Source organism: Corythoichthys intestinalis, chromosome 17 (assembly GCF_030265065.1).
Source record: "Corythoichthys intestinalis isolate RoL2023-P3 chromosome 17, ASM3026506v1, whole genome shotgun sequence".
In the NCBI taxonomy this organism is placed as follows: domain Eukaryota; kingdom Metazoa; phylum Chordata; class Actinopteri; order Syngnathiformes; family Syngnathidae; genus Corythoichthys; species Corythoichthys intestinalis.
In genome coordinates this window covers 37,287,584-37,301,081 of record NC_080411.1, presented here as the reverse complement: position 1 = coordinate 37,301,081, position 13,498 = coordinate 37,287,584, and the positions used below count along the sequence as shown (strand labels likewise).

Here is a 13,498-nt window from a genome sequence, read left to right as displayed (position 1 = left end):
GAAGGGCTGCCAGTGAATGATGTTTTTTCTGTATTATTGACGGCAATCAAGTCCATTGTAACTGGATGGGCTTTTAACTGCTGTGAATTTAAACGAGTTTTTCACAAGTAGACGTCCAATCCATTTTGACTGGGAGCGATGGCAGCAAATCCCCCAGTCAAAATATATTGGACATCTTTTGCCGTCAATGACAACCAATGAATGTCCCATTTAAATGTCCCCTTCCGAAAAAAAGCCACTTTATGGGACTATATTTTAATCCTGCGTTTATGTATATACGTCTGAACAAGGCATCGGATAGGACTATGAAGTACTCTTCCGGCGAGTAACTTTTTTATTTTTACAGGTCTTCAGTCAGGCACTTTTCGCATGCAGAACCAGAGTGCGCATGGGTAACTGTTGCTAACACAAACAACGCCTCGCGGTGCTCGTGTTTTGCTCCCCGTTGCCGTGGAGCCTCAGCCGGCGCTTTAAGCCACTCCTCTCCTTTAAGAGGCACTTCTCGGCGCGCAGCTCCCACTTCACACGCACCCAGACGGGCTGCCAGCGCTCCTTTCGCGCGTGGCCAGCAAGGGAATCCCCCCCGACCCCCAGCCCCCACAAACACAGCCGGCGCCTTCGTGTCTTACCACAACATAAATAACAACCAACTAACCCACGCGTGGGGGGCTTCTTCTTCCGCAGCATGTCTTGACACAACTCGGAACGGCTACTTTTTTTTTTTTTTTTTTTTAAACCCAAGTTTGAATTGAACTTTTCGTGAATGAGGTGCTTTTTGGACCACCACCAAGGACTTACAAGTTGAGGACCAACATCTTATTTTTCTTTTTACTTTTTAAACTTTAGGCAGCTTCCAAATGACGCGGAGATGGCTTTAGGAGGGACCCTGCTGCCGTCCATTTCCACCTTTACCAGCCCCGCTGTCAAGACCAAAGCCATCTCAAGTGCCAACCTAGTGAGTACAAACAAGAGTCTCACTGCTATATTATACAGGTGTTGCACTTCTCTAGTGTCTTTAACCCTTAAGGACAAGTAACTATTTGGGTGATTAAAACAATAACAAAAACCTATAAAGACAAGTAACTATTTGGGTGATTAAAACAATAACAAAAACCTATCGACCACATATTGACCTGGCGTTCACACTTGCATATCAAATTTAACTCCCACTGTCATTGACGGCAATAGACGTCCAATTCAAGGGCGTACGTTTGGTCTCAACATTGGTGCTTGGGGACGGGACATTAATGAAGACCAAACAGATTGGGTGAACGGGGGTCAGGCCTTTCATGAATATTAACTTAATTAATTGGCTAAAAGATCATTGCAAAATAAATCTGTATTGACTTATACTAACTTTCATGTGTGTTGGTTCAGGTGATACGCCGTTAGATTCAAACCTTTGTTTTCAAAATAAACTTAAGAAACATTTTGAAAACTTCCAAAATAAATGTCTGGATTTTATTAGCAACTTGAAATTGCAATATACGAACATAAATTAACATACACAATAAATACCGACTTGTTAACAACCTCTTAACTATCTAGGAATGCAAAAAATAAACATTTTTCTTAAGATCATTCAACATTGTCTAAATAAATATAACTGAAAAAATTTCTTAGGGTATAATAAAAATAAATAAAAATGGAACCTTCCTTCAGGTAAAACACTACTGCGTTTGTCCACAAGCACAGCTAAACTTAACAACAACAAAAAAAGACATTTTTTTACACAGACTATTATTAATACGATTATCTGAAAAATTGTGTGCATAGGCTGCAAATACAAATATTTTTAAATACCGTAATTTTCGGACTATAAGCCGCTAATTTTTTCCTTCATTTTGAATCCTGCGTTTTATAGTCCAGTGAGGCTTATTTGTTGATTTATTTGGGTTAATAGATAACACTTTATTTAACAGCAACATCATAAGACTGTGATAAGACTGTCATGACATGACACAGTCATTGGCATTACTGGATGCTTATGACAGATATTATTAAGTGTCATCCGGATGTCACTAACTCGAGGTTTGTACAGCTTGGATCTTTAACAACCACTTAAAAGTGAGATAATTTGCCGGATAACACTAAATGGCGTCTGTTATAAGCATTCATTAATGCTCATGGCAGCGTCATGTCACAATTTTGATTATCTAATGACACTCTTATGGCACCACTATAAATAAAAGTGTTAGCAATTACTATAACTAGCAATTAATAAAACAACTGTAACAGTAACTGAAGAAATAATTAGCACAAAACATGAATTTTGATTGTTATTTACATCTGTAGCGCTGCAAAGCATGCTAGGAGGCATTTTGGACAACAACATTGTTGACATCAGGTGGCAGCAGAGGTTGACAGTCTCCCCCAAGGGAGCAGTGATGGCCAAATGAAGCTTCTTGAAGCAATGAAGCTTTGCAGCCAATTGGTTCAAAGCTTCATGGTGGTTCATTTGGTCTCATGACAGTCGTATAATGCTGCTGTCAGTTAAAGGGTTAACGCTAATATATTTTGGTGTAAATATCCCATAAGACTGAGGAAAGCTGCGGCTTATAGTCCAGTGCGGCTTATCTATGAAAAAAAGGTGCTGTTTTCGTGTCAAATTTGGTGGGTGGCGGCTTATAGACAGGTGCGCCTTGTAGTGCGAAAATTACAGTCATTAACCTTGAAAATAAATAAACACATTTTCAATGGATGCAAGTCATCAGCCAATCAAACATATGTTTGAGAGGGCAAAATGGACCGGCACATTCAGCAAGTGAATTGCTGAATGAATAAGTCTGAACATAATGTAAATAATTCACTTAATAATGGTAGGGTCAATTCCGTCCTAACAACATATGGGAAGACAATCTAAATTACTTATATGTATAACTGAACTCATTATATAATGCAATTTGAGCATCCTGAAAAGTTAGTAGTGTTACGTCTCTACTGTCCCTATGCAAAACTACGCCCTTGGTCCGATTTAATCTGACTAGGAGTGTTGGCGTCAACCTTCTAATCTGTGCCAGCCACCAACTCCAAAATGGATTGGACGTCTATCGCCGTCAATGTTAATCAACAGGCTTCTAGAGAGCTTGCTGATGTGTTGATCATTTAAAGTGTGTTAGAAGAGGGAGACATTGAAAACAGACTGGATAGGTGCCCCTCAGGACCCGAGTTGGTGACCCTTGTTTTATGCGTTATTATCCATTGAACAATCACTGCCAGGCCTTCCAGACAAATTAGATTGGACGTTTAAAGCTGTCAATGGCAGCCAATGAGTTAACTAGAGCTGAGCTGAGTTACTACGAATGTAATGATTGCTGCTAACCCTCCCAGTCAAAATGTATTGGACGTCTATCGCCGTCAGGGGCAGCCAATGAGGTTGTAGACATTAAGGCATTGTGGGCTACTTGACACAAATTGTTATAATTATATATATATTTTTTAATTCTTATTAATAATGACTGCATTTTTGTTTGTATTTTTAACAAATAAAATACAATAATAAGTAATAAAATCTTGATTTAAAAAAAAAAAGTACTTTGATTAAAGTAAAATAATTTTAAAGTAAAATGATTACAGACAGAAATAAACGCCGGTGATGGCTTCGAGTAACACACGGAAGTTTTTTATTTTTATTTTTTTTTTTAAACTTGGTATTCAACTCATTGACAACGATAGATGTCCAATTCATTTAAACTGGGAGGATTGACTGTGAGCACTCATGCTTCATTTGATTAAATTTAAAAAAAATGTAAACATATATTTTTTTCTAAAATAAAAAAGATAACTTCCTTGTTGTTGTTTTTATTTTTTTTTTAAACAAACATTAAAAATATATAAATCACAGAATATTTACTGTTTTCTATTTAAGAACTTTTTTATTTAAAAAAATCATACTTAGTTTTTTTTTTTTTTTTTTTTCAAAGTAAATACAGTAAATGAGTAAACACTCAAAAATATAAATAACTGTTTAGATTTTCAGTCATTTTGAAGGGTTAAGGCAACTGTCGTCATTTGATTTCCCATCACACAAACTCAAACTGTCACATTCGTATTTATATGCCTGTGAAACAGTGATTTTCTAACAAAAATTATAAGTTTAGCTAGCATCAATAATAGCGCAACTATTTTAGATCATTTTCAATCATTTTGTTAAACAAACAGTCATAATCATAATCTTTGATATATTTCTGTAAAAAATAATGCATTTATAAATCTTATTACACAATATTGTGTCTTATAAAAAAAACACATACAAAGCACATTCAGTTCATCGTGATTTTAGTTACAGAAAGAATATAATTTTAGTGGTTCATATATCGAGACGACACATGAAAACATTTCATGATGCCAATCTTTTTTTTTAATTTTTATTATTATTCTAGAGCTCAGCAATGTATATGAACAACTACCTTAACTAATAACATACATCAAACGACTCAAACGAACAGAAAACAACATGTCTCATGAACGCTCGCAGTGCCTATTGATGATGATAAATGTCTATTTATCATTATGTTGTGAATTTAAATTAATTTTACACTAGTAGCCGCCATCGCCGTCAATGGCAGCCGATGAGTTAAAGACTTTTTCAAAATGGAACGAACGCATATTTGCTGCAAAATTTATTTTAGGGATTACTACGCTTTATCTGCACAAGAGTAGCATCCATCAATTTAAAATGATAACTCTGGGGAAAAATATTTGAAAGAAAAACAAACTCTCCCATGTTCTGGAATCTTTTTTTTTTTTTTAGACAAAGTTTTAAAACAGAAAAATAAGGATTCAAAGCATACCACATCATGTAGCATGCCGAATTGTGAGGTGCACATATCTATAAATGCTGTTTATGGTAATTTTGACCCTAAACGTAAATAACAGGCGAGACTTTTTGAAGGCAAAGAGAAAAACATTCATCAATGATCAAAGTCATTTTCCTGATCTGACATTTATTAAGTATAATTATTGAAATGGTGACTTTCATGGGCTGCATAAATCAGCCAACTATTCACTACAAAGGATGTCTGTTGTTCGAATAACAACGTTATAGGCAAACAATGTCATTAATGTATAATCATTCGCTGTCAATGGCACTGAAAGATGAGCATTCACAGTCAGTTGCCCTAGTTAAATTGAATTGAATGTCCATTGTTGTCAATAGCAGCCAAAGAGTTAATTTAGGGTCACTTCCTACACATTTGGGAGTACTTCCTGTACATTTTGGACCATTTCCTGATTACTTCCTTTCAATTTGGGGCATTTCCAGGTATTTTTTTGTTGTTGATTTCATGTCACTTCCTGTTGGTTTTGGGGCATTTATGGGTCTCTTCCTTGTCAACTACCATAATTTTCGGACTATAAGCCGCTACTTGTTTCCTTCATTTTGAATCTGCGGCTTATAGTCCAGTGCGGCTTATTTGTTGATTTAGTTGGGTTAATAGGTAACACTTTATTTGACCGTCATAATTATGACATCACATTATGATGGGCATTACTGAATGCTTATGACAGATGTCATTAAATGTCATCCAGCAAATTATGTCACTAACTCCATTTATGTCCAGCTTGGATCTTTTACATCCATTCAAAAGGTAAATAATTTGCCGGATAACACTAAATGACATTTTGTTCTAAGTATTCATTAACGCTCATGACAGTTCCGTGCACCACTGTCAAATAAAGTGTTACCAAATACCATAACTTGCAATTAATGAAACAACTGGAACAGTAACTGAAGAAACCGAACAGAACATGAATTTTGATTGTAATTTACATCTGAAGCGCTGCAATGCATGCTAAGAGGCATGTTGGACAACAACAGTTTTTACAGCAGGTGGCAGCAGAGGTTGACGGTCTCCTCAGAGGAAGCAGTGATGGCCAAATGAAGCCTCTTGAAGCCAATTGGTTCAAAGCTTCATAGTGGTTCATTTGATCTCATGACAGTCGTATGATGCCGCCGTCAAATAAAGTGTTCCTGGTTAATATTTTTTGGTGTAAACATTCCATAATACAGTGAGGACAGGTGCGGCTTATAGTCCAGTGCGGCTTATCTATGAACAAATGCCCTTTTTGTGTCAAATTTGTGGGTGGCGGCTTATAGTCAGGTGCGCTTTATAGTCCAAAAATTATAATTGGCTGCCTTTGGCGGTGTTAGATATCCAACCCATTCTGACTGAATAAAGCCAAGTGCATTAGCGCGTGCACATGATCACACAAATCTCTGGTTTTATGCACTGGTGTCAAAATAAAAGCATGATTCTGGATCGAACAGTATGAATGGGCTGCTACGTGCCTGTTAGGTAGACAAATCCCACGTCTGGCGTGGTGCTTGACACCCCTGGAATAGACCAAACCAGGTAGTAGTAAAGTAGGCAATACAACAGATTTATGTGTTAAGCACTATGGCGTAATACATTCGACTTTAAAGAGAATAGTGGACTCAAAACCAAGTCTTGAAGAAAGAGTTCCAACTCAGTCGAATACATTTCTAATGCAATACTTCCACTAAAATGTATATTATTGTACTTTTTGTTGTCTTCCACCTATTGCTGTAAAGAGTTTATCACGAGTAGACGTCCAATCCATTAGAACTGGGAGGTGTTCCTGGTTAATATTTTTTGGTGTTAACCATTCGCTGCCATCCCTTCCAGTTCAAATGGATTGGACGTCTATCGAATGGCAGCCAATACCGTATTTCAGAATCTGGTCCAAAACACCAGTTTGATACCATTGGCGTACTATTCGGTCATTGATACATCTGTAACTTTCTCCTAGAGATGGAAGGACGAGCTGTCCCATCTTAAGAAACTCGGTGTGCCAAGTGGAAGCGCGGACCCAGACCATCCCACTGCTACCACAATTCCAAGCATGTCCAAGAAAGACGTGGAACCAGACCTCGACTTGGACTATGACTTCATTCTGTCCAACTCCATGCTCCAGCAACAGCAACAACAGCAGCAACAAGACGACGACGTCATGGCGTGCGGTTCCGTCCAAGCCCTGCCGCCCGGCTCGCCCAATTCTTTCTCCTCTTCCTACCCCCTGCTGCCTTCCCCTCAGGGCTCGGCCGACTTGCTCTACACCATCCCGGACATCAGTGACGTTTCACCCTCTGGTGGCTTCGTGGCAGAACTCATGAGACCCGAACTTGACCCGGCGTACCTCCACCCGACCAGCCTGCATGGCAAATTTGTGGTGAAGACCACAGTAGACCTGGGGGAGTACAACCCAAAGGCTTGCGTTAACGCTACTTCAGACCGCCCCGCTTCACGGGCCTCGCCACCATTTACGTGCCACCGGATAAAGCAGGAGGCCCCCAGTAACTGTACAATCTCGCAGCCCATGGACCTGCACCGGCAGCGGCCCGGTCACCTGGAATTGCACGGGTTCCCCGGAAATGGACGAGGACGTCTGTCCTCATCCTCGTCGCTCTCTCCAGATCACCCCCTGAGCCGCGAGCACCAGGTGTTGGGCCACCCTCACGCCCAAATTCCTCTCCATCCCCACGGTTACCATCACGGCTCGCCGCAAGGATACACCGCCTACCCTCAGGCCACCGCCATGCAGCAGTACCAAGGTAAGCGCCTCACGCCATGTCCAGCGTTGTTGTATTCGTCGGATGAAAAGACACGCAGACACTAACAAAGACCAGATTGTCAAAGAAATCCTTTTTTAAATAGAGCCTATACAACATGGTGGGTTGTAATTACAGCCTAAGACAAGCGCTTGAAAGGGATTAAAACCGACATCCCACGTCCTTGGACACAAAACCGTCTTTTAATCGTAGACTTGAAGAAACCAGACCAGATGTGAAGCAAATGTAACATTGTTTTTCTTGTATGGCTATGACTCGTTTTCCACCGGACGGCTCTGTAGCTCTCACACCACATTGCGTCAAAAAAGCCCAACGGCTTGACCTTCCCCTCTTTTTACGCAGACCCTCACATGGTTTCCGGCGGGGACTGTTTGCCAGAGGAACCCAAGCCAAAGCGCGGGCGGCGCTCGTGGCCCCGGAAGCGCGTCGCCACGCACACGTGCGACTATGTCGGCTGCGGGAAGACGTACACCAAGAGCTCGCATCTCAAAGCGCATCACCGCACACACACAGGTAAACAGTCCAACACGGAGCTCTTGTTTAGTACTTCTATATTATAGTATACCTACATATACAGTGGTACCTCTACTTACAAACGTCTCTACATAAGGAATTTACACGCCTCAATGGGAAAATATTGCCTCTTGTTACGAAAGAAATTTCAGGATACGAGAGGCAAAAATACAGTATGGGCTGCTACTCGCAGCTTTTAGAGTTTACTAAACTTAACATACTTATAGCTGCTCTGACATTGGCTATTGCCTAGCATAGCCTTCCTAGCATCCAATTGGCTAAGAGGGACCTCTACAGTATGTGTGTGTCCCAGCATCCTTTTTATTAGCCCCTCATGTTCCGATAGCATATTTTTTTGTTTTTCACACTATGCGCAACTCATTTTATTGTTATTGCGCAATAATCTAATTGTAACATGTAGTTGTTACATGTTTTGATGCTTTATGAAAGATTTATGTCTGAATTTTGGGGGCACCTACCGTATTTTTGGACTATAAGTCACACCAGCCAAAAAATGTGCAATAAAAAGGGGAAAAAATAAGTCACACCGGAGTATAGGTCGCATTTTTTGGGTGAAATGTATTTGATAGAATCCTGCACCAAGAACAGATATGTCATCTTGAAAGGTAATTTAAAATAAAAATACAATAGAAAACAACAGGCTGAATAAGTTTACGGTATGCTAACATTATATGATGCATAAACAACGAACTGAGAACCTGCCTGGTATGTTAATGTAACAGAGTTAAAGAGCTAACTATAGCATGCAGAACATGCTAACAAGCAACAAAGATATAATAATGTGTTAATAATTTCACACATAAGTTGCTCCAGAGTATAAGACGCACCCTCTGCCTCTGAAAAAAATGTATAGTCAGAAAAATACGGTACATGGAAAATCGCGTCTGTACTTATGGGATTTTCAATTTATGAAACTACTTCCAGAACCAATTAATGTTGTAAGTAGAGGTACCACTGATGCTTTCAAAAATGATAGGAAGACCTTTTTTTTTTTTTTTTTTAATCTTGATCAAAATCTTCTATAAACCATTATTATGTTGTTTATAAGGTCCATGCTTTTCATTGCACAGTGACAGTGTACCATATACTGTGTCAGTCCAATAGTTACTTATTCACCACCATTAACATGCAACTGGGATGGCAGTTTTGAGTGATCATGTTTCTCTGCCATTGACGGCGACATACGTCCAATCCAATTTGACTCTGGGCTGGCAGCCAATGAGTTAACTATAGCAATAGTTAAAACTGTTTGATCCAAAACTGAAACACTTCGAGCCTTTAGTAAAATAAAATAAAAAAAAATAAAAATGTTTACTTTTTCATGTTTTCCTAGCATCGTAACCTATGAACAACTAACAAAGATTATTATTTTTAAATTGAATGACAAACAACAACAAAATTACTTCATAACCAAGGTAAAACGACGTGCAACTCTTGGAAAACACCTGAGTAGTGATGGAACTCATTTATGCAGGACGATACTGCCACCCAGTGACAATTTATTGCTATTACTACAGTTCTACAGTTGTTGAAGTGCACTTTAGTATTTTGGGTAATTGTTATTGATTAAAAAAAAAAAAAAAAAACATAACCATTCTATATTATTCTTTATCTTCATGAGTTATATTTTAGGATTTCCCAATTTTTAGCTCTGTTCCAATTTAATTTTTTATATTTAGTATTTTTTATAATGCTATGTGTTTCTCACATTTGATTAGGAGTGTGAACCTCTTACCTCACGATCTGATACGATTTGCGATACAAAGCTCACGATAACGATGATCTGACAATATGGCGATACAACGATTATCGATACATTTGTCAGGAAATCGTTCTAGGATATTCTACAAACAACTAATAAACAGAAAAACAAGCTTCTGCTGTGAATTGGAATGAGCTTATCATTAGTAGACGTCCAATCCATTTGAAGTCGGAGGGTGGCAGCTAATGAACATTCGTTGATTCGCTGCCATCATTCGCTGCCATCCCTCCCACTTTAAACGGATTGAACGTCTATGGCGGTCGGTGGCAGCCAATGCCAGGCAATGAGGTAATTTTGGGCCATTTAGCCTACCTGTTGATTTTCAGTTGTTTCCTGTTGATTTTGGGGTATTTTAGGGGTCTCTTCCTGTTTGAGTTACAGAACAGGAAATGACTTGGGAATCACCCAAATGAATCGGCAGTGACTTAAACTCAACAGGAAATGACCTGTAAATGCCCTAAAATGAAGAGCAAGGACACGTAAATGCCCTGAAAATCGGACAGAATCACTGGGAATGCTCTGGTTTCGAATGAACGAACTTTCCCAGTCTAAATGGATTGGGCGTTGAGCACCGTCAATGCAGCCTTAAGAGTTAACTGAGACACTATTATGGTGGAAGATTTTGGTAGCAACTTGTTGGTTCGTTTTTATTTCATTTTTTTAGACATTGACACCTTTTTTAAATGATATCTCGATTCTTGGCAGGAGCATATCGATAACCTTTTGAGATCCAAAGTATCACGATATGTCACCATTTCGATATTTTGTCATACTCCTACATTTGATATATGAGGCATCGGGGGTTTAACTTATTCACACCGCTGATGATGATAGATGTCTAATCATGTTTTAATCTGTGAATTTAAAGCAAGTTTTTCAAAAATAGACTTCCAGTCCATTTGAACTTGGGAGGGTTGACAGCAATAGAGCGAACCTCCCGGTTTAAATGGATTGGACGCCTATCGCTGTTAATGGAATACAGTGCGTCATAAACCTTTCATAGTGGACATAGTTGGACACAAATGCCATAAAACCTACAGCTTATAACCACGAACTTTGCCTTGCCCCCTCAGGAGAGAAGCCTTACCACTGTGACTGGGAGGGCTGCGGCTGGAAATTCGCACGCTCAGACGAGCTGACGCGCCACTACAGGAAGCACACGGGACACCGGCCGTTCCAGTGTCAAAAGTGTGACCGGGCCTTTTCCAGGTCAGACCACCTGGCGCTCCACATGAAGAGACACTTGTAAGGAGCAAACTGTAGACACAAAGGAAAAAACTGTCAAATGACATGCTGTGGCTTTCATGGCTAAAGACAATCGAGACGAGACCTGCCAACGTGGGTCGGAACAGGACCAAAAAAACTGGAAATCGTCTTTATTTATGTGACCAAACTCAAAGAGGACCAGCAACTGGAATCTTAAGTGGAAACTCTCCAGAAGCCTTTATTAACTCATTGATGCTTGAATTCATATTAAATTAATTGGCTGCCATTGACTTCCGATCCATTTTGAATGGGAGGGGCGAATGAAAATTCGTTACATGTATGCTTCTTTTCCCTACCACAACACTTATTTCATATGTATATATATATATATATATATATATATATATATATATATATATATATATATATATATACACACACTATATATTTCCCTAGGATAGCAGTGAATGAGCTAACAAATATAAATCAAAAAGCATTTGGGGAATACATGTGAAAATGGAAAGTGGGAGGGTGGTTAGCACTTAAAAGTTCTGATTGTTGGTTCAATCCCAGCTCCAGCCTCCCTGTGTTTGCATGTGCTCCCCATGCCTTTGTGGGTTTTCTCTGGTACCTCCCACATCCCAAAATCATGCATGGTAGCTTGGGCGCTGGAAGTCACTCACATTAGGGGGTGCCAAGGGAGTGTTTTTTTTTTTTTTTGTGTGTTTCCCATCCAAAAACTTACTGTCCGTGAATGCGGAAAACAAGGTTGGACCCCAAAACATACAAGAGAGGAGTTCAATAGGTTTATTGTACACAGGCAAAACACGCGATTGGCGAAAAGAGATAACAAAAAAAAGAGTTGTGACAACTGGTCTACGGAGATCACTAGAACTAACCTGAGGGTAAACCAAGTTGACAAAAGTAACACAAATACCTGCACAAGGTAGAAGATTCCAAACAAGGGCAGCAGACAAACAAACCAAGGCAGGGGCAAAACTAGCCAAATGCGAATAACAAGCTTGAGAGTACCAAACATCTGATAGCGACCAGCAAGGCAGTATCTCGCGTGGTTTGCCTGCGTTTAAATACGCCGTTAATGAGAATTGGATGATTCTGCATCCAGGGAACACCGCCCACAATCTGTAATGAGAACAATGACCAACAGCTGAATGTGACAAAAACAGCCGTTTCTGTCCAAATTTGTCATGCTCGCGTATTTCCTCCATATAAGGCGTGAACAGTACTCACGCATGCTGAATAGTTTAACTCCTACTACTCGGCTACTACAAAGACAGCGTGGAGTTTTTGTATTGGAAATGAAACCGCTCGTGTATTATAAAGCAAATCCCTGCAGCTGGACAGCGCAATGACACACAAACTCATTTGAAGACTAAAATGGCCAATAAGTATCAGTTTAACACACCCGTTTCACAACCCTAACATAAATTGCACATAAATATCCAACAGCGCTCTGCACGACGGCAGCTCAACAGCAACAACAAACAATAAAATGGCTGCAAAGCAAGCATGTCTTACCTATTTGAAGACACCAAAGGACTATCATCTTCATGTTCGACCTCAAATTAAATTTCCGAAAATTTCGCTGTTTTTGTGAAGAAAAAAATCGCTTATTTGTTTTTGTGCCATGTTAACGCCTGCTCTGTCGAATTTACTTTTCCATTCAAATAGCGCCTTATTCAACCTGATTGACCTGGTAGCAAGCAAGGTGTCAAGTGGTGTTATTAACAACAACTTTTTCAACATATAGATCCATCTACCAAAACACTTTTTTTTTAAAATCCCAAGCACCCCCTGCATGGGTGGCTGATTAAACACTCCAAATTGTGCGAGAATGGTCGTTTTTCTCTCTTTGGCCTTGTTCAGAATGGCAGTCATATCTGATTTTTAGCCCATCTAGATTGAAACTAGATGGCTCTTTTGTAGTCTGAACAGTCACAAAGCACAGAAATCTGATTTTCGCGGATTGAAACCACATACAGGAGGTAGTTTCATATCATATTTGGATAAGATGCTTCTGTCTGAACAGCTCAAAAGGGATTTGACTGTTCGCGATGTCACTATGCTGGATGAAGCCTTCGTTGCCACAGCAGCCTTTTAAGTGTGTCAATAATGAGGCCCAGCGTGAACAGGTCAGGATCTGATTTGGACACTTGCTAAAAAATAGTGTGAACAGTCAGTCCTAAAAATCAGATTTGAGGCGGAATCAGATTGGAAACAGATAAGTCTGTGCGCAGCCAATGTGCCCTGTGACTGGCTAGCAACCAGTTCAGGGCGTACCCTGCCTCCTGTCAGTTAACCAGGATAGGCTTTAGCACCCCCACCACCCTCGTGAGTATAGGCGATTTAGAAGATGAATGAAAAATAAATAGAAAATTAAATTA

General features: G+C 39.6%; 1 protein-coding gene across 1 annotated transcript; it reads left to right on the top strand.

Annotated features, from left to right (window-relative positions):
• The first annotated feature begins 550 nt into the window (after window positions 1-550).
• On the top strand, window positions 551-12,896 carry klf4 (Kruppel like factor 4). The gene is made up of 4 exons (XM_057818066.1): window positions 551-955; window positions 6,772-7,573; window positions 7,934-8,104; window positions 10,961-12,896. The coding sequence occupies exons 1-4, from the start codon at window positions 869-871 to the stop codon at window positions 11,134-11,136; spliced, it is 1,236 nt and encodes a 411-aa protein (XP_057674049.1). The 5' UTR covers window positions 551-868; the 3' UTR covers window positions 11,137-12,896.
• The last annotated feature ends 602 nt before the right edge of the window (window positions 12,897-13,498 follow it).